This window comes from Gekko japonicus, unplaced genomic scaffold (assembly GCF_001447785.1).
Source record: "Gekko japonicus isolate JY-2015 unplaced genomic scaffold, Gekko_japonicus_V1.1 scaffold482, whole genome shotgun sequence".
NCBI lineage: Eukaryota > Metazoa > Chordata > Lepidosauria > Squamata > Gekkonidae > Gekko > Gekko japonicus.
This window is the reverse complement of record NW_015167068.1, coordinates 293,121-314,277: the sequence shown is the minus strand read 5'-3', so window position 1 is coordinate 314,277 and position 21,157 is coordinate 293,121. Positions and strand designations below refer to the sequence as shown.

The 21,157-nt window shown below is 46.1% G+C and overlaps 1 protein-coding gene across 1 annotated transcript in view; it reads left to right on the top strand.

Moving 5' to 3' along the window:
- The window catches only part of SOX5 (SRY-box 5), a 587,891-nt gene that overhangs the window by 432,334 nt on the left and 134,400 nt on the right, over positions 1 to 21,157 (top strand). Inside the window, exon 9 of the mRNA XM_015412682.1 lies at positions 12,043 to 12,189. Coding sequence (XP_015268168.1) covers positions 12,043 to 12,189 — 147 coding nt within the window. The remainder of the gene's footprint in view (positions 1 to 12,042; positions 12,190 to 21,157) is intronic.

Below are 21,157 nucleotides of genomic sequence, written 5' to 3'. Positions count from 1 at the left end.
GGAAGTGACGTCACACGCTGGGCGGGGCCACACCATTTGAGGGGAAAACTCTTTGTTTTCCCCTCAAATGGCGTTGCCCCGCCCCCAGCATGCGACGTCACTTCCGGGTGACGCACACACGGGGGGGGTTTTTTCCCCCGGGCCCCGATTCCGCGGGAGCAGGAATCGGGGCTCGAAACCAGGAGGAATTCCGCCCCCCGGGGGGATTCGGGAACCCTACCCCTGCTCTCTGAGACCATCTGGAGGCAAGGAAGTCTCCTTTCCTACTCTGCAAACAGACAGCCTCTTTCCTGAAATGCTACCTCTTTTTCAAAGGCCTTCTCTGGTTTTGTATATCTTCTGAACACTAATTCATTGGGTCTCCCTCTAACATATTGTAGTATGTGAAACAGCTGTTTGCACTTCAGTTTACCCCCTCCTCCCCAAACGAATCCTAATTACATGTGCCTTCCCTTTTTTCAGCCTTTCCCCCCTGGGAAAGGCAAGAAGGCTCGACTGCATTATGATTTCAAACCACCCGATAAGGGCAGCGGATAAACGGGTGGTGGATTTCTTTGTTCGTTTTTGGTGCAGTTTCATTGCTTCCGTCGGACAACACGTTCATATGGAACGTATCAGCCAACAGTGTTTACCCGGGTGACCCTATCACATTTCCTTTCTGGATGGCTTTCAAGCCTTTTCACTCCATTTCAATTACTGTCACATAGCGTGAATATTGTTATGTACAAATATGTGACTTATTTGGGCAGCCTTCCAGTTAGCTATTCTTAATTCGCAAAGGGGGAGGCAATCTGGTTTGCTAACTTCGCGGCACCGCATTATCACAGAAGCTGAGTAACAGATTTCCTAAACTGATGATAGGAAGTGCCCATGATGAGTCCCTCCACGTGAACAAAGCCCACGGAGATCTTGCAGTCAGAGCAGAAGGACCAGGCTCGAAATTTCTTCCTGATACCACCATAGGCCCTAGTTCTGTCAACAGCATTAGGATGGATGGATGGATGGATGGATGGATGGATGGATGGATGGATGGATGGATGGATGGATGGATGGATGGATGGATGGATGGATGGATGGATGGATGGATGGATGGATGGATGGATGGATGGATGGATGGATGGATGGATGGATGGATGGATGGATGGATGGATGGATGGATGGATGGAGCGAGCAGAAGGACCAGGCTTGAAATTTCTTTCTGAGACCACATTAGGTCCTAGTTCTGTCAACAGAATTATCATGGGTAGGTGGATGGATGGAACATAAGAACACAAAAAGAGCCCTACTGGATCCGAACAGTGGCCCATCTAGTCCAGCACCCTGTCTCACACAATGGCCAACCAGTTCGAGAGCCAGTCTGGTATAGGATGGATGGATGGATGAATGAATGAATGAATGAATGGAGGGAGCAGAAGGACCAGGCTCAAAATTTCTTTCTGATACCACCTGATCTTGGGTCAGTTACAAGTTCTTTCAAAGCTGTTCTCTCAGGAGCAGTACTCTCAGAGCTCTCTCAGCCCCACCTACCTCACAGGATGTCTGTTGTGGGGAGGGGAAGGGAAAGGAGATTGTAAGCCGCTCTGAGACTCCCTCGGGTAGTGAAGGTTGGGGTATAAATACAATCCCCTCCTCCTCTTCCTCTGGAGGTCCAACAACAGGGGTTCCCTTTAATCACCAGGGCTAGTAGCCACTGACAGACCTCTCCTCCATGAATCTGTCAAATCAACCTTTTAAAGCTGTTGTGCTTGTGGCCATCACTACATCCTCTGGCCACATTTTAATCACTCTCTGTTTAAATAAGTATTTCCGTTTGTTCAGCCTGAATCTGCTGCCCATCAGTGGGAGGTGAGCAACTGTAGTGACATGTACTTAGCCATCTTTGTGATGGAGGATGGAGACGAGAAGGTTATATTTTAAAAGGAGCCCCATAGAAAAGGTGGGTTTTGAGAGAGATCTGAAGGAATGGAGAACGGTGGTTTAATATAAAAGGGCTGGAAAGGAGGGAGCATTTGGGGGACAAAGTCACATTTTCCCCCTGTGTTTGGCTTCATCTTTAGGGTTCTGCATATATTCTTTCCTCCCTGCAGGGAAACATAGGGTTGGATCCAGACTAATCAGCGGAACAGAACTTTCCCCTTTCCCACTGCAATCCATGGATCTACACAAAAAAGCGTAGGGAGCCCTGAGGAATGACAGAGAAGAGGCTCTGCAGTAGGATGGGGCAATCAGTAGAAATTGCTGGTTTAGTTTGGGTCTAACCCATAATCTGAACTTGCTCTAAGGCAGAAGTCAGCATTTCAACTTGCACGTGGCTGCCTCTGAAAACAGCAGCTTTGTGCCCCGTAATGTCGAGTAAGCAAATATGCATAGAACATTGTCATCAAGCTTTCACTTTCCTTACCTCTATTTAGTGGTGTAGTGGTTAGGAGCGCATTTGGTGTAGTGGTCAGGAGCGCGGACTCTAATCTGGGAGAACCGGGTTTGATTCCCCACTCCTCCACATGCAGCTACTGGTGTGACCTTGGGTCAGTCATAACTTCTCTCAGAGCTGTTCTCTCATGAGCAGTTCTTGAAAGAGCTCTCTCAGCCCCATTTACCTCACAGGGTGTCTGTTGTGGGGAGGGGAAGGGAAAGGAGATTGTAAGTCGCTCTGAGACTCCGAGTGAAGGATGGGGTGTAAATCCTCCTCCTCCTCTTCTTCTTCTTCTTGAACATCTCGTTCCTGCCTAAGAAGAGAGACCAAATAGGATGCTTGTTCTGCCTCCTCCTAGTTTTGATGAATATCTTCATTTATGTTGGAAAGTGAGCATTTCTGGCATTGCCATCTGCCCAGCAGGCTTTGTGACAAAATCCTTCCCGAATCCACATTGGGTGAAGATTATATTATTGCACTCGAAGTAGGAGAGAATCTGGTTTGTACCATTTCTGTTCACAATTATGTAAACAAATCAGAGTTCTGCGGCGTGGCAATGCGTGCCGGTAAATCAGAAGAAGACCCAGCCGGGTGAACATTTGTAATGATGACTCTGCGACTGATACAAAATGTGAATATTGGTGAATATTGGTGCAATTCGCAGGATAAGATCCACGAATATTCTCCCTGAATTCATGCAGCAAACTCTTTACTCTTTGCGCCCAGGATGAATTTTAGCCCCTCAATTGACTCAGCTTCTTACCACTCTTTACCATTCTCATTTAATTTTATTTCTTTGTCCCCTCCCCAACTACAAATACGAATCCCATCGGCTCTGAAAGTGATTTTAATAATACGGTTGAGGTACGAAACGCATATCTCTGCTTAATGCTAAAATAGCTAATCTTATTTTTCCTCCCATCAATTTAAAAATAGCTATTATGTCACATTCTCGTTTTCTTTATTAATAGAACAGGAATCCATTTTTTTTAGTGTGGCCTCAAAGCTGTAATAAGCATTGTTAACATATAATAACAATGCCCCGGGGGAACAATTTCAAAGGCAGTCTAACCTCCCGGCTGAACTTCTGATGTACTGCGGTGCCATCCAGCCAACAGCTGTTACACAATCTTTGGAGAGACTTTAGCTGGATATAGCTGTTTAATATGCAGGTGAGGATTATAGACGGCTTAAGGTGTTGACACAGGACTGAAGGTGGTTACTTGAGAACATGAGATCAACAGTCTAATAATGGTTCTAGACGCTTAGGTGTGTAACATGGAGATGCACATGAAAGGCCTTTGAGCGAAGTGTCAGATTCACAAGTCTCAATAGCTTGCATTGCGTTGTTTATTCATTATTTATTTGCAAAATTTATACCCTGCCTTTCTGCCCTCATCAGGACCACTGTAGCATCTAAAAGAATAAATAATAAAAAGATGTCTTAAAACCCGTTCAAACCAAACACAAGCACACCATTAACACTGTCAAAATCCAGTTCAGGTGCACATATTAAAACATCAAACCAACCATTAAGGAAGGAGGGATTACTGAGGGCAGGCCAAATGAAACACTAAAAGTCTTCACCCACTGGTAGAAGATGGCAACAGAAGGGAACAGACAAGTCTCTTTGGGGAGAGAGTTCCGGAGTTTTGGTGCCACAGCCGAGGAAGCCCACTCCTGACCTTGATGACCAGACAGGAGGTGCGGTGAACGACCTCTGCCTGAAAACCTGAAGAGCCACTGCCAGTCTTAGTAGACAATACTGACCTTGATGAATGGATGGTCTGATTTAGTAAGCAGGCAGCTTCATGGGTTCATGTGTACTTCCTTCCTTGGCACGAGGCTGCGGCTCAGGGAGGCTTGCTGTAGACCCACCTTCTGGTCCCACCTATCAACCTCAAGCCCTGTTGGCCAGTAGCCTTGCTCACGTTCTTAGAACGTGGAGCAGTTGCCATGTGGGAAGAAAGCTGAAAAGAGCCACCAGTGGCAAGTTGAAGAGCCACATGCACCGATGGTGTGGATCAGTATAAGGCAGCTTCGTATCTTTTCAGGCTCACAGTACACATCCCACAACCCTTCAGAATCAGGAGCCTCACATGAATCTATAGAAGGGGTGAGCGTTAAAAGGGGGACAACCAATCGGGCATCCTAAAGGAAAATAGGCCAGAGATGATGCAATGCAATATCTTGATGGGCAACATATTGAGTCCGGTCTGATATCATTTTGTCTTGTGAAAAATCAATAGAATGGTACTGACTCCAACACTTTGAAAGAAAAAATAGCAGAGGTCCCCTACATGTATAACATGCTTATAAATCTACACCATATGAAACTTCCCACAAAGTCTAGAAACAGGAGTGTTGTTAGCCATGGGTAATCCTACAAGGTCCCCCACTAGAATTCCCATGCCCTGCTGATGTATGTTGCAATGGTGAAAAAGGCAAACTCTAGGACCCTTTTCACATTACAGTTCTAAACCAGATGTTATTCATTGTTGGCCCAGTTTTTGTTGGCCCAGTTTTGAGTTAAGCGCTATAGGGACAGGCATTTCATACAGTGAATTCCCTTCCATTAATAAGCCATCTCTGAAGTGCTATGGTCATTTCAAACAGTGCCACTTCTCCTCACCCATTTTCACCATGCAGTCTTCCTTGGACTTTTTTTTAACATTCTATGGTGAGCGCTACAGCGCTAAACCACTATAGCACTGAAGTGCTATAGCGACACCATTGAGATGCATTGACTGAATTGAGTCAATGCATCTCAATGGTGCCACTATAGCTCTTCAGTTCTATAGCGGTTTAGCACTATAGCACTCACCTTAGAATTTTGTTAAAAGTCCGAGGAAGACTGCACGGCGAAAAAGGGCAGGGGGAAAGCAGCATTGTGGGAAGTGCTATGGACATTTTAAACAGCACATCACAGAGATTCAGATGCGCAACGATGGGGTTGAAAATGGGAAAAAGCAGTTTCCCTCAAAAGTGGCTCAGCCACGCTTTGCTAACCTCACGCAAGAGGGTTTGTATGAACAGGTAAATAAACTCCACTAGCAGCTGGTTACTGAAATCGGTCTGTCTGAAATGACAGAAAAATTCCATTAACAACCGGTTACTAAAATGGAATACATAAGCAGTTTGAAAAGAGTCTGTGTTAGGGATTATTAGGAAAGGGGTTGAGAATAAAACAGCCGATATTGTAATACCCCTGTCTAGATCTATGGTGCGGCCACGTTTGGAATACAGTGTATGGTTCTGTTCACCATACCTCAAAAAGGACATTGCAGAGCTGGAAAAAGCACCAAGGAGGGCAACCAAGATGAATATGGGGTTGGAGCACCTTCCTTATGAGGAAAGGCTGAAGAGTCTGGGACTTTTCAGTTGAGAAAAGAGACCACTAAGGGGGGACATGATAAAGGTTTACAAAATCTTGCATGGGGTTGAGAGAGTTGACTAAGATTTTTTTTTTCTCCCTTTCCCAACTTGAGGGCATCCAATGAAACTGATGGCCTCTATGCCCTGTTGTTGGCCATCCAGAGGAACTGGTTGGCCGCTGTGTGAGACAGGATGCTGGACTGGATGGACTAATGGTTTGACCCAGCAGGGCTTATGTTCTTATGTGTAATGGCAGGATACATTCTCAAGATCTCCTGACATATCTATTCTGTAATAGTTGATCCTCTGCATGCACTGCGATTCACAAACTCAAGAAGCACCTAGCAAGAGTTGGCTAGCATTTGCCCAAGAATACAAAAAAAAGCCAGCAAACTCAAAGATCTGCCAGAAATTGGCCAGTGGTCCATCTAGGACTGTTCAAAGTGATCCACAGTCTACCTTCTATGTATTTCTGGAGTCTCTAATGTTTCGCTTGTCCCAACCAGCCCCCCCCCCCCCGACTTCCAATTTTTCATTTTATTTGTGGTGCTCCCTTTGGAGTGTGTGCGGTGTGCCCCCCACGACTTATTTAAAGGCCCCCTGAATTTAAAAAATCCTGGCTACAGGCCTGGACCATACTGAGCTGGATGGACCAGCTGTCTGACTCTGTATCAGGCGTCTCCATATATTCATCCATACCACTCCATTTTATCATGCAAGCCAGATCTTCCGAGAGCTACAGTGATCATTGCAATGTTCACAAGTACCTGCTTAGAAGATGCCGCTCTGATTTATTTTTGGCAGATTGGCTTTGCAGCGTCTCCCCCCCCCCCCCGTTTCTAAACAAAACTAACGATGCAAATCAAATTGGCTCCAGATCCTCTTTATTTAGATGCTCCAAGTACTGCCTTCGCCGCCATGAAAGGCTCCAAAGACTTGGGAGAATGTACATTTATGGGAAGATGGCAAAATACAGATTGTGTTTCGCTTCACCGTCGTGCCACAGAGGCTGTTGGCAGCTTCCCTAGAGCATAAAATAAATCCAAATTTTTTGAGCTCTCCACGAGAGACCTTCTGAGTAGGCACGGGGGTCCTTTGTTTGATTGCTCGAGGGTGCCACAACTTTTCATTCCCTAAATTGTTGTCAGTTAAGCATCTTGATGCACAGCATGCGATCATTCCAGTGTCCTCTCCTGGTCTTAAGCCAGACGTTGTCCTGCCCCCCGAATGATTAAATCTGAGCAGACAGATTCAATAATGTCAAAGTTCAATCTTGTCTAAAAATATTAACATGCTGAGCCCCATCCTGCATATTGTACATTTCAGTCTGCGTTACAAGGCATGGCAGGGTCTGTAGGAAGAATGTCATTGACTAAACAAGGAGGAATCAGACACAGGCGATTCTATCAGAGGACTGTCACGTCAGGGAACTGTTTTCGTTCAAGCGGGGCCTGAGGCCTACAAGTTGGGTTGTCGACTGACCAGGGGGAAAACCCAAGCCAGTCCAGTTTCTTGACCTCTGGAGCACTTGCCAGAATTGTGTGTGCGTGTGAGTGTGAGTGTGTGTAAAAGCAAGAGATTTGGCTTGGCTTCCAATCTCTTTTTTACCTTTTTTGTAAGTAAGCAAAGACATATCTGCTTTGTGTGCATGGTTAAACTCTTTACCAAATGCATGTGTATCAGGGCACCAGTGAGTTCATTCCCACTGTGTTATTTCACAAGCTCTTAACGTGTGAAACTGAAACCACATGTGTGGTTTCCCCATAGCCTCCCCTTAAAGTTTTGTTGTTTAGTAGTTTATTGAATAACCCCATCCTATTGATAAATAAATTGTTGTTTGAAATTATATATATTAGAACGTAAGAATATAAGAGAAGCCATGTTGGATCAGGCCAATGGCCCACCCACTCCAACACTCTGTGTCACACAGTGGCCAAAACCCAAGTATCATCAGGGGGTCCACTAGTGGGGCCAGAACTCCAAAAGCCCACTCACTGTGGCCCCCAAGCACAAAGAATACAGAGCATCACTGCCCCAGACAGAGTGTTCCATCTATACCTTCTGGCTAATAGCCACTAAGAACATAGGAGAAGCCAAGTTGGATCAGGCCAGTGGGCCATCCAGTCCCACATGCTGTTTCACACAGTGACCAAAAGCCTTCCCACCGTTGTCCCCCAAGCGCCAAGATCGACATGCTTCCAACTACCATCTTACATGCCTCAAACTACCATAGATTGCATAGATTCGACCTTCCAGGATATTCAATGGGTGACCTCAGAGTACCTGTTTTATTGTGAAGGAACTTCAGGAACAGACTAGAAAGGGCAATTGCTCAGTTGCAAGTTATTACAGTGCTCAGAACAATGGAATCCCTAGGACTTAGCAGGGATATCAGTTTCTTATCTCACTACATATGCTAACCTAATTCAGTCCTTTCGTCTGTATTCTCACCAATCCCCCAATCCACCAATCCTTTTTATTTTATTTCCTATTTGGAATAATAGATTAGAATAGTAGATTGTAATGTAATGAATAGTAGAATCTAATGTAATTTTGAATGGTGGATTGGAATGCATTTCTCTGTTCTTGGTACACAGGAGATAATTCTACACAGCCAATCACCCCACTTCAAAGAAGAACACGCTGTAAGGTGGATGGGGCATAACAGTAGGGTCTCAGTTAATTACTCTCAGCATTCCACAGTTAAGGATACATCTGCTCCTCAATCTCCAATTTTGACATATTTATTTCCTTCACTATGTTTCCCCCCAGATTTAAACCCAAACAAATGGTAACCTAAGCTTGTTATTCCTGTTTGGTCCTTGCATCTGTTAAATATCTACATTACGCTGTATGCTAAAGTATGGACTGATAACTTCCATTTCATTGTATCTGAAAAGGTGTGTGTGCATATGAAAGCTTATACCTCGAACAAAACTTTGTTGGTCTTAAAGGTGCCACTGGACTCCAACTTTGTTCCTATGAATTAATGTTCTCCAAATCATCCCATCATTAACAGCCTCGCTCAGGTCTTGCAAACTGAGGGTCATGGCTCTTTTGACTGAGTCAATCCATCTCCTACCGGGTCTTCCTCTTTTCTTTCCGCCTTCAACTTTCCCTAGCATTATTGTCTTTTCTAGTGATCCTTGTCTTCTCGTAATGTGACCAAAGTGTTATAGCCTTGATTTAGTCATTTTAGCTTGTAGGAAGACTTCAGGCTTAATTTTCGTTTAGACGAACCCACTTATCTGTCTCTTCAGCAGTCCACGGTAACCGTAAAACGCTTCCTCCAACACCACATTTCAAATGAATCAACTTTTCTTCCTGTAACCTTCCTCCATTGTTCAACTTTTGCTGGATGATAACAGCCTCAGATATATATATATATTTAAATCAGCCAGGAAGGGAGGTTGGTATTGGCACCGGTGCAAACAATATCCTCTTGTGCTTTTGAAAATGATGGGGATCGCATTGCCCTCTTGACGAGTTTCCTCCCCATCCCATCTGGTCACCTTGAAAAGCTGCTCCAGACTCATCTGCCGAAACTCACGTACTTTATTTAGCATTCCATCGTCTGGTGCCCTCCAACCTCGGTTGCACCGTTAATGTAAACAGTCAATGTTAAAAGAAGATCACCCAATAACAACAATGCCTGATTGTAGAGATGGCCACATTATTGTCGCGCGTTCGTCCTTGCTCTTATTTCCTAATCGCACCCGGACCTGGTTCAAATTACAATGGGAAGCGTCTTCCGAAGAGGTGTTTAATTTGGTTCACCTTGTTGTCCTTGAAATAGCAGACTAATGCAACTTGCCAATACATACCCTCCTTTCCCTTTGCATTCATTAGCCATTGTACTGCCTCCCCCGTTACCTTGGACTGTGCATGCTCCAGGAAGCACTGGCTTAGCTGTGTGCTGTGGCAATGCATCTCTCTTTGACACATGCTGTTGGAAACAGCTTTGTTTAGTGGAATTAACTTTCACCCAACTCTTTAGGTATTAGGTGGGCAGCTACCATTTTAAACAATGTTCGACCACCCTGACATTTGGGGCTCTTATTATCCATCCTACCATTTGTTTGTTAGTTTTCCTGAACATTTTTCATCAAAGGTTCACTTAATCTATTACAGTCATTAAAGTGCGCGCCTATGCTTTCGTAAACCTCTTTGAGCCTCCATGTACAAAGGGAAAGGTGGAATAAATAAATAAAAATGCATGTTTTTTTGTGTACTCCCTAAAATGAAAGTTGTGAACACGGGACATGAGACTCTGGAAATAGCTTTATCAATCAAGGAATGCCCCTCAGGGAACTGGAACTGTATATTCAGTAGCAGATTTGGGTTTATTCCTCTAAGGGTGCAGTCAGACGAGCTGTTTGATCTGTTGTCATTGTTTCTCCCCAATGGATTTAAATTGCTCCATCAGACAGCAACATCTGTATCTCATTCTGCAGTTGTCAGCCCCCCACCCATGCTCACCCCCAACTTTCCCAACACCAGAGAAAGTCCAGTATTCACTAAACCTACTGGGTTTACCACACATATCAAGATGCCTGATCACTCTCTTGTGCAGTCAAGCCATTTGGGAAATCGCAAACTTTCATTTTTGCCACCATTTGTTTTTACAAGTTAGTGATGTGTGCATAAGCAGTTACTTGCCCAAGGGTCGTTAATTACTGCTCGTACAGAATTTGCAAGAGGAGCAGCAACGGCAACAGCAGCAAACTAGGAAAGTTTGCTTGGTCTTTGACGGAGGTGAGGGTAGCAAGATGCTGTGAGACGCAGGCAAAGCGCGCCCCCTTGCTTTGCAATTTGCCGAAGCAGAGAAGAGCCCCCTTTCCACCGGGGGAAACGCCGCGACCGGCAAAAAATACCCGGGGGGGGGGGGGGCTTTAAGTATAGGCGAGATAGCTACCTAGTTGCAAATCTAGCACGGACAGCAGAGCTAGCCCCCCCCCCTCATCTCCAGCGCTTTGTGTCTCTCATCCCCTTCCTGGATGAGAATGAAAATGCTTTGCTGGAGGATGGCTGTGTGGCTGGCAGAGGTGACCCTCGGTGGCAAGGACAGGATGTCTGATCAAACCACCCCAGAACAAAAATCCTGATCATTTAGAAACGTGGCCACAAAATGATGAGTCTGACCACAGCCTAAGATATGTAAAACTAACCTTGAAGACTTATTTCACTGAGGATTTGTCAAGTGGGGTCCTAAGTTACAGCAGCCATTTGAATAGCTCGGGATAAATTAAGTAATTAATTATCGTATGGCATTGTTTGTAGGATAGCCAGGAGAATTTAAGATTGTTCGGCAGGCACAAGTTCTAGCTCTTACCATTATGCTAGTGGTGAGCTGGACTTGTTCTTGGGGGCTGAGAGAGCTCTGAAAGAACTGTGACTGTCTCACGGTCACCTACCGTGTTTCCCCGAAAATAAGACACTGTCTTATTTTTTTTCCCTCAAGAAGACACACTAGGGCTTATACCACAAATGCATAGAAATCCTGCTAGGGCTTATTTTTGAGGTAGGTCTTATTTTCGGGGAAACAGGGTAGCTGGCTCAATGTGGAGGAGTGGGGAATCGAACCTGGTTCTCCAGATTACCACTACACCAAACTGGCTCTCAGCTCAGAATAGCCTGATCTTGCTTGGAAGCTAAACAGGGCCGGGCATGGTTAGTGTGTGGATGGGAGACCTCCAAGGAAGTCCAAGATAGCTAAACAGAAAGGAGTGCCAAACCACCTCTTGCATTGAAAAATGCTTGTGTGGTCACCATCACTTTCAACTTGACATCACTCAATCACTATTATTATTCAATTATATCGGATATCCTTACAAAATTTCGGTTAAGACTTTCTAGAAGTTAACCCAAGTAAGGAGTGCTTTGGAAATGTCAGTGTCCTCAGAAGAAGAAAACAAAAGTTGGTATTTGAATGTGATTCCAAGGACGAGATGTCGTGAAATGAGTAGAAATGTATCTGTGAACAGATCTACTGCTATTTTCTGTCTTATCCATTTTTAATCATAAACAATCATGGGGGGGGGGATATTTGAGGGATCTGTATATAGTTTTTCCACAACCTGTAGGTATTCTCCCACATAGTCAACAATTGGCGGATTTGCCTCCGTAGCACAGATCCCTCTGGGATTGCATCCTGGGAGGAGCTAGCACTGGGGGAGGAGCTTCTTCCAACCAGCATTGGTTCTGTACACTGATGAACTTCTCCATCCTTCCCTTCCCCCTCTTGTGTTTTGTAGCAGTTGTATGCTGCCCAGCTCGCAGCGATGCAAGTATCCCCAGGAGGAAAAATGCCCGGCATCCCCCAAAGCAACATTGGTGCGGCAGTATCGCCAACCAGCATCCATACAGACAAGAGCACAACCAGCCCTCCGCCCAAAAGCAAGGTAATGTCAGATGTTACTCTTGGCCTTTCTTGATGTCAAAAGAGATACTTGCATGATATCTACATAACTTATAGCGGTTGTACCAAGTAGGCACTACAGTTGAGCCCCTTTTTGTCAGTTGTGTCTTATTCACCCGCCGTCTCTCCCCCTTTCTACAGTCAGCTGACCTGGCCGGGGCCCCATGCTTCTGTAATCTTGCGGCTGGGCTACTGTATCATGCTCCACATGAGGCCACCCAATGGTTTCTGGAGTTAGCTGGTGAGCACATATTACACCTGTATTGAAGATACTGGTTGTTCATTTCCATATTCAGTTCAAGGTGCCAGCTCTGAGGCCCTCCAAGAGCTGGAGCCCACATATCTGAAGGACCATCTCTCCCTATATGAACCAGTAGACCAGTTATACCATAGAATCATAGAGGGAAAGGGCCATACAGGCCATCTCGTCCAACCTCCTGCTCGATGCGGGATCAGCCCAGAGCATCCCTGACAAGTGTTTGTCCAGCTGCTGCTTGAAGACTGCCAGTGAGGGGGAACTCACCATCTCCCTCAGCTAGGCGATTCCACTGCTGGACTATTCTTGCTTCTAAAAAATTCCTAATATCTTTCTAGCCTGTTGTTATTTGCTGTGCCCTTCCCTCCAGGAGGGCGTGATACCCTTCTGCCTGAGACGGTGCCTTCCTGGTGGTAGCCCCACTGTTGTGGAAAGCCTTCCCCAAGGAAGAAACAGATTCAGCACTGGCTTTCTGAAAGAAGTGTAAAGCCATGCTGTTTTGCAAGAATTTCCCGCCAATGTTGGGTAGATTGCAGGAGAATTGTTTCAGTGTGTGTGGGGGGGTGTACAGTGGGGTTTGGATCTGGAGCATTTTATACAGGGGTTAACTGTCTTTCTGTTACACTGCATTCTGTTGTGAACTGCTGCAAGCCCTTAAGGGGGAAAGAAAAATACAAATATTTTAAATGAATGCATGTGGTTAAAACATTTATAATAAGGACCTGTAAGCATTCCTTGCTTGGAAGGTGTCACTTGGGTGTTTGATAATGGGAATGGCCATTTAATTATTGAGGCAACTGAGGCTGTACCTAGCAACCTAGCACTTGATGTATGTATCCAAAGGAACAGCAAAGCTCAACTTTGAATATTATCTTTTGAATTTTATTGGTGGTGATGATACTGTTGATAAATAGCTGTCATTGCCAAGCATAAATGGGTCTCCTATGCTGTCACAACAAATCACTCTGTAACCTATGGCACCTCTGCGGCTCTTTGATTCTCAACATGCCATCTGACCTATTGTTCTTTATATAAGTGATCATTCTGTATCCTCACAAACTCTTTACGCTTGTGATGTTTTAGCCTTTGATCCTTTTTTGTGCGGAACTTAAAAGTTTCAAATGGAATTTCGATGGAATTTCCCCCAAGCAGTTCTGCAAGAGAGAGTAGCTCGTTCCTCACATGAAAGTACTAAAGCATTATTGCAGTGTTAAGACTACAGTACCCATGATGCAGCATGACATTAAGGCCCAATCTGTATCTAGCATTTGCTCTGCTGTTATACCAAATCCACACTGGAACAGAAATTCCCGTCTACATTGCATGCCACTTTCACTTTGAACGAGTGTTGCATGTTATGTAGTGTTCAGATTGCATGCCGCTTTCACTTTGTTTGATCTCTGGTTTTATGGTGGCTGTCTGCATAGATTTATGGCCGTTTTATGGCCATGGGGGGGGGTGACTCTGCAGTCAGTATGGTGTTTGCCTGGGATAGCTGAATGTGGTTTTGAACCGCATCTTTTTCTGTTCCAGTGTGGGTTTGGTAAAACAACTGAGCAAATGCTAAATGCAAATTGGGCCTAAGTGTGACAGACACCCCAGAATTATAGGCCTATTCATTTACATATGTATTTCAGTTTTTTTGTAACTTGCCTTTCTCACTAAGTTTCAAGACTGCAAAACCCATAATGCAGTGTGGCACGTGTTTAAATATTCCGTGTCTGTAAATGAAGAAAGCAACTGGCAATATTAAAGTTACGGCGGGTGAAACAGAAGCAGCTGCAACTCAAAAAGGTTGAGGGATTTCTAATAGACATCCATTCCTTAGACTTGTGAAGGCGAATTCAAAATGTAATTTCCTCCATTGGCGTACATACTGATCACTTTCTGGTAGAATTTAACAGTGGAGATCTGCTAACTTCCTTTCCCCGTGGCCTTCAGAATTAAGTTAGAGATGTAGAATAGCAGAACCGGCCAATAAAGGCCACTCTCCTGACCTAACCTTTGTCTTAGCTCCAGCAGCTCACATAAAACTTATCTGTTAAAAGAAAAAGTTCAAAAGAAATTGTCTATTTCCCATTGGCACCCAGGCCCATGGATTCATATCAAGAATCTGTGTTCCCCCTTAAATCAATGCTCCCTCTAAGCTGTGGTGTCTTGTGAGCAAAAATTTTACTTTGTGACCTACTGGCATTAAAGTTGCGAGCGAATGATTTGGCTACTGCATAAATTAGCTTGCTCTGGATCCACCCTTCCTGAGCTAAAACAAAAATCTGTGAGCTGGAGGCTCACACTAACTCAGTTTAGAGGGAACACTGCCTTAAATCCAGAGCCAGCATTTCAAGGTGTATTATAACAATGTATGTAATCAAGGCAGATTCCCTATGGAGGCATATCTCTGTTTCAGTAACTCTCATCATGTAGAACAAATGTAGAGTCCAGTGGCCCCTTTAAGACCAAGAAAGTTTTATTCAAGGTATGAGCTTTCATGTGCACGCACACATCTTATTTATTTATTTTGCATTTTTTGCATTTATAACCCGCCCATCCCGTAAACGGACTCAGGGCGGGTTACAACATTTACGTAAATACAGTAAAAAAAAATGTAAAACGCATTATAAGCGCCTTGGTGTTTAGTCATGCCGGCCACATGACCACGGAAATGTCTTCAGACAGCGCTGGCTCTTCGGCTTTGAAACGGAGATGAGCACCGCAACCCTAGAGTCGGACTTGACTGGCTTTCGAACAAGGGAACCTTTACCTTTACTTTTTATAAGCATATAAAATTGATAATCATACATAGGAATGGTAGGTAAGGTTCAAATTTAGGGCTGGACTCAAATTAACATGTAACATGATGAAGGTGTGCAAAGACAAAACTAAATGGTCCACCGTTGTAAAGCAATAAATATGTTGAAATAGCAGATAAATGTGTAAAGGTATCTTTTCTAATTGCGGGAAGTAAACTGATGCTCTCCATTCTCTCCTCTCAGATGTGGAGGTCACTTAACAGCATTTTTTCCTCTTTTTTGAGGTAGATGCAGCAAAACATCCCAATATGCCGTGCATTATATTCAGTATTCTAATATACTATTCTGAAAATTAGGATGAATGTACCTTTGGACATGCTGACAATGGAGCACCGTAGCCCTCCTGCATATCTGAGGTTCGGGCAGTCATAACAGAGAGTATGATATCTAAGCCGGTTTGAACCCGCAGAGCCTCTCGCATTTTATATTAGTCAATATCCACCTGTCCTTTGCTCCATCTGTACCTGGGAAACCTGTTCTCACTCTAGTACCGAGACTCGCATCCAAACAACTTTGTTCAGTGCTATAGTCGGGATGCACTCTTGGTTCAGAAGTGACAGAAACCTTGATGGAAATAGTCGTCTCTCCTTCTCGCCACCCAGTGTCCTCTAGCGCGCCGTCTGTGTTCTTCCGTCGTGTCACAGCGGGTTCCTTGAAGTGACAGCGGCGCCTCGTATTTTTAGCCTAACAGCAGACGAGAGCCCCCGATTTAAAATAGACGACGCAAATAAATAATACTCACTGAATGTTCAATTACCTGTACGATCCTGGGAACAGAAGTGGTGGATATGAGGACAGATGCGAATGTGATAACAGCATCAGATTTAAGAACTGCAATCAAAGGCCTTCGTGGGGAATGGTCGCTTTCCCCGCCATGCTGGCCCGTAGCTAACATGGGGCCCATGGGGCCCGGCCCCCTAGTGTTTCTTCTGGGCCCCCTCCCTCCTGCGCTGCCCCAAAAGTGTTCCAACTTACCACCTGCACTGTACTTCCATTTAATTAGCTGGTGGGCCCCCTGTAACCCCCTCCCAAAGAATTCCCTAGCTACAGGGCTGCCGCCATGAGTGACCCTTTGTTGCGGGGGGCGGGGAATAATTAGGTTCACTGAGCTCAGTCTTAGCCTGGGATCAGAGTGCCTGCTTAGATAGCCATCTCCTTCAGCCAGGGAATGGACGGAACCTCCCCAGCTGAGTTGCAGGGAGCGTGTGTCCCACCCACCTCTGCGATACCCTTTCCATCTTGCCTATGGGGAGGGTAGAGCTTCCAGGATTAAGAGCCTGGAAGGCACCTTTCAAAAAAAAAAAAAGAGGCGGAGGAGGAGGAAGGGGGGCAGCAGGGCCGTAGCCAAGATTTTGTAATTCAGGAGGCCTCTAAATAAGTTGGGAGGGGCACTGACGTCACAAAATAAAATAAAAATAAAAATTTAAAAACGCACTTTTGCAGCGGTCGCAGTCTGCTTGCCTGCGCAGGGAAGCAAGCTGTGCTTGGGGAAGGGGCGGTGGTGGGGAGTCCTCCAAGTGGCCCAGAGAGTTGGGGGGCCTGGGGGCTGCATGGAAGTCAGGGGGCTTTGTCAGGAAGTCATGGGGCCAGGCCCCGAATTGCCCTACTGTAGCTAGGGGCCTGGGTGGGAGGGAGAGAGAGAGAAAGAAGGAGCCATCATGGAAGTTAGGAATGCCAGCTTGGGGGGGGGGGCTGGGGACCCTCTGGAATTACAGCGCAGCTCCAGACTCCAGAGATCAGTTGTCCTGGAGCAGATGGATGGTTTGGAGGGTGGACTCTGTGGCATTTATCTAAGGATAAATAAAATAAATTGCACCTCTCTGAGGTCCCTGTCCTCCCCAGACTCCATCCCCAAATCTCCAGGAGTTCCATAACCTGGATCTGCCAACCATGCCCCATCCATCCCCTACCTGAGGCTAGGAGGCTTTGGAGACCCAGTGTGGGGTACTGGTTAGAGTGTCAGACTGGGAACCGGGAGGTCCAGGTTCAAATCCCCACTCTTCCATGGCAGCTTGCTGGATGACTTTGGACCAGTTACACTCTCTCAGACTCACCTGTCTTGCAGGGCTGTTGTGAGGATACAGTGGAGGAGAGGAGAATGATGTAAGTGGCTTTCTCCTTGGGGAGAAAAAAAAGTAGGGTTGCCAGGTCCCCTCACCATCATGGCGGGGGGTTGGGGGGCATTCTAGGGGTGGGCAGGACATTGTGTGCAATGCTCTGGTTTTGGGGCAGAATTCTAGGGGGGGGTTCCCTTCAAAACCATAGAGTTTGCCTAAAAACCAGAGCATTGCCGCGCAATGTCCCCGGCACAATGACATCATCTGGAAGTGATGTCATCACGTTGGGGATGTTGCACAAAGATGTCCCTGTATGGGGGTGGGGTTTCCCCCGCCGGCCAGCTGGCCGCTGGCGGATCAAAACCCTCAAAAGCGGGGGAAGCCCCACTGGGGGCTGGGAGCTGGCAACCCTAGAAAGAAGTAAATAAAGTAAGTAAATAAATAAATAGATAGATAATGCTGAGCAGGCAAAGGTCCAGGTTACAGAGATGCCCCCCACCGATGCCTGCTCTGTGGGAACAACTCGATGTCATGACATCCATGGGTCAGACCTGTGGATGAGACACCATTTTATTGCAGATCCTGATCAGGCCCACTGCGTGGTAAACCCAGGCATTCTAGCCTTCAACTCTCATTGCATGAGAGCCAGCGTGGTGTAGTGGTGAGGAAGAAGAAGAAGAAGAGATTGGATTTATACCCCGCCCTTCACTACCCAAAGGAGTCTCAGAGCGGCTTACAAACTCCTTTCCCTTCCCCTCCCCACACAGACACTCTGTGAGGTAGGTGGGGCTGAGAGAGCTCTGACAGAAATGGCTCTTTTTCAAGAACAGCTGTGCCAGAACTATGTCTTGCCCAAGGTCATCCAGCAGGTGCAAGCGGAGGAGTGGGGAATCAAACCCAGTTCTCCCAGATTATAGAGTCCACGCACTTAACCACTACACAAAGAAGGAGGGGGAGGAGGAGGAGACTGTATTTATATCCCACCCTTCACTACCCAAAGGAGTCTCAGAGCAGCTTACAATCCCTTTCCCTTTCCCCTCCCCACAACAGACACCCTGTGAGGTAGGTGGGGCCGAGAGAGGTTTTTTAAGGACTGCTCGTGAGAGAACAGCTCTGAGAGAACTTGTAACTGACCCAAGATCACACCAGCAGCTGCATGTGGAGGAGTGGAGAATCAAACCCGGTTCTCCCAGATCAGAGTCCACGCTCTTAACCACCAATGCTCCCTCTAAGCTATGGAGTCCTGTAAGCAAAAATTCTACTTTGTGAGCTACTGGCATTAAAGATGTGAGCGAGCGATTTGGCTGCTGCATAAATTAGTTTGCTCTGGAGCCATCCTTCCTGAGCTAAGACAAAAATGTGTGAGCCAGAGGCTAAAAAACTGTGAGCTAGCTCACAACAACTCAGCTTAGAGGGAACACTGTTAACCACTACACCAAACTGGTGGACTAGTATCTAGGAGACTTGGGTTCAGATCTCCACTCTCCCTGGTAAGACAGTGGGTGACTTTGTGCCAGTCCCTCTCTTCCCCAGCCTAACCTACCTCACAGGATGGTTGTGAAGCTGACATGGGAAGAGAGTGGGGGAGCTGTGCATACCACTCTGCACTTCTTATAAAAAGGCTATGTTAGACACAATGCCATAAAGATGCACAAAACTTTAATACTCAGTATACAATTTGATAAAATTAAGAGAACCAAAATAAAAGGATCCAAGATGGCGCCCTGTAAAACTTGGATTGATTCATAACAACTATATGACCAAACAGAGGTTCCTCCAGTTCAAGTTCAGATTAGTTTATATCTGATTATATATGTGTGGTAAAACTAAATTATGTTAAATATGTTGTCGAAGGCTTTCACGGCTGGAGTTCATTAGTTGTTGTAGATTTTCCGGGCTGTATGGCCGTGGTCTTGGCATTGTAGGACCTGACGTTTTGCCAGCAGCTGTGACTGGCACCCTCAGAGGTATAACATAGAAAGATGGAGTACTCTCTGCGTCAAAGTGAGAAGAAAAAATGGTAGGCAGGTAATTTATATCTACTCAGGAAGGTGGGGTAGGGCTGAGTCATTATCTTTTCGGAGTTCCCCAGGCTGTGACATGCTAATGGAGGAGCTTTCCTGAGGATTACCTACGATGCCAAGAAATACAGCCCGGAAAATCTACAACAAATAAATTATATTAGCTGGATGACAGGGTCTGGGAGTGGTTCTAGTGAAATTATTTGGGGCTCGAGTCATCGTCTGAATGATGTGCCAGTTAAGGGGTTGGACTACAACTAGGGAGACGTGTGTTTAGATCTGTACTCAGCCATGAAGCACACGAGGCAACCATTGGCCAGTCGTTCTCTTGCTCTCTAATTTACCTCACAGGGACCATTTTGAGTTCCGCTGAGGAAGGGCAGAAGGAAGAATGAAAACTGTGAAGTAAAATCCCCAGTCAGGCCATAAAGCTGATTGGGTGACTTTGGACCACTTGCTCTCCTTCAGCCTAACCTACTTCACAGGATTGTTACAATAATGAAAGGGATAATCCGCTCTATGTATGCCACAGAGAGCCTTAGAGACAGGACAGAATGTAAATGTGGCCTGAATAAGCAACTTCGTGTATCCATTTGTAGGCACTTGCCTGGTAGGACAAAGGGTGATTAAGAAAACTCGCAACCCCCCCCAAAAAAATATTTTATTGACTACTTTCCCAAGTTCAGGAAGCAGCAATCACTGTCCAGCAGCTAGGGTTGCCAGGCCCCCACTGAGGACGGGAAATCCCCCACCCCCAGTGGGCACTCCCCCAGACACTCAGCTGGCTGGCGAGGGGGAAATGGCGCCAACATGGGGGAGTTGTCAGCTGTGTCCTAATCGGCTGATGTGACTCCCCATGTGCCCAGAACTGACATCAGCATGTTGCCGTTGGAGGCGAGGAATGTTCTGGCATTTTGTAAAAAACTCTATGGTTAAACTGGAGCAAAGCCAGATCACTTCCGGTGGCCACAGGAAGTGACATCAGCAACGTCAGTGCATTGCCAGCAATGGTCCCCGCCAGCTGGTGAGTCCACCTGCTGCCTGCTGGTTCCAGTGGGTGGGACCAAGCAACCCTACCCCTGCAGCCCGCCCCCTCACTCTCTCTGGAGAGCCAGTTTGGTGTAGTGGTTAGGAGCACAGACTCTAACCTGGGAGAACCGGGTTTGATTCCCCACTCCTTCACATGCAACTGCTGGCGTGACCTTGGGTCAGTTACAAGTTCCTTCAGAGCTCTCCTCATGAGCAGCTCTTGAAAGAACTTTCTCAGCCCCACCTACCTCACAGGGTGTCTGTTGTGGGGAGGGGGAGGGAAAGGAGATTGTAAGCTGTTCTGAGACTCCTTCGGGTAGGGAAGGGCGGGGTATAAATCCCATCTCCTTCTCCTCCTCCTCCTCCTCCTCCTCCTTCTCTCACACACCCCAGTTATTTGCACAGCCAGAAAAGGGTTCTTTCCCGCCCCCACACATAGTTTATGAGGAGTTTCCCCACAAACCTTCAGCAGCTTGTTACAGGAGATTCCCATGTCTGACCCGGGTTCATTTTGTTGCCCTCCTTGTAGTTCAACGGGCCCACCTGTCAGTACATCTAATCCTCTGGCATCTGCGGCATGAATCCTGCTCTCCTCTTCCTTCCGTCTTTTACTTCTTAAAAAAAAAAAAAGGAAGTCCTTTTCTTAGGTGGTTCAGGGCCTTTGGCTCAGGGTTCCGCGAAGGACACACACAGAATTTATCCGCAAATTGAAAGCGGAGCGGGAAGGGGGCAAAGTGGTCCCAAGGAGATACGTGTGTGATGTGCGGGGGGGGGGGGG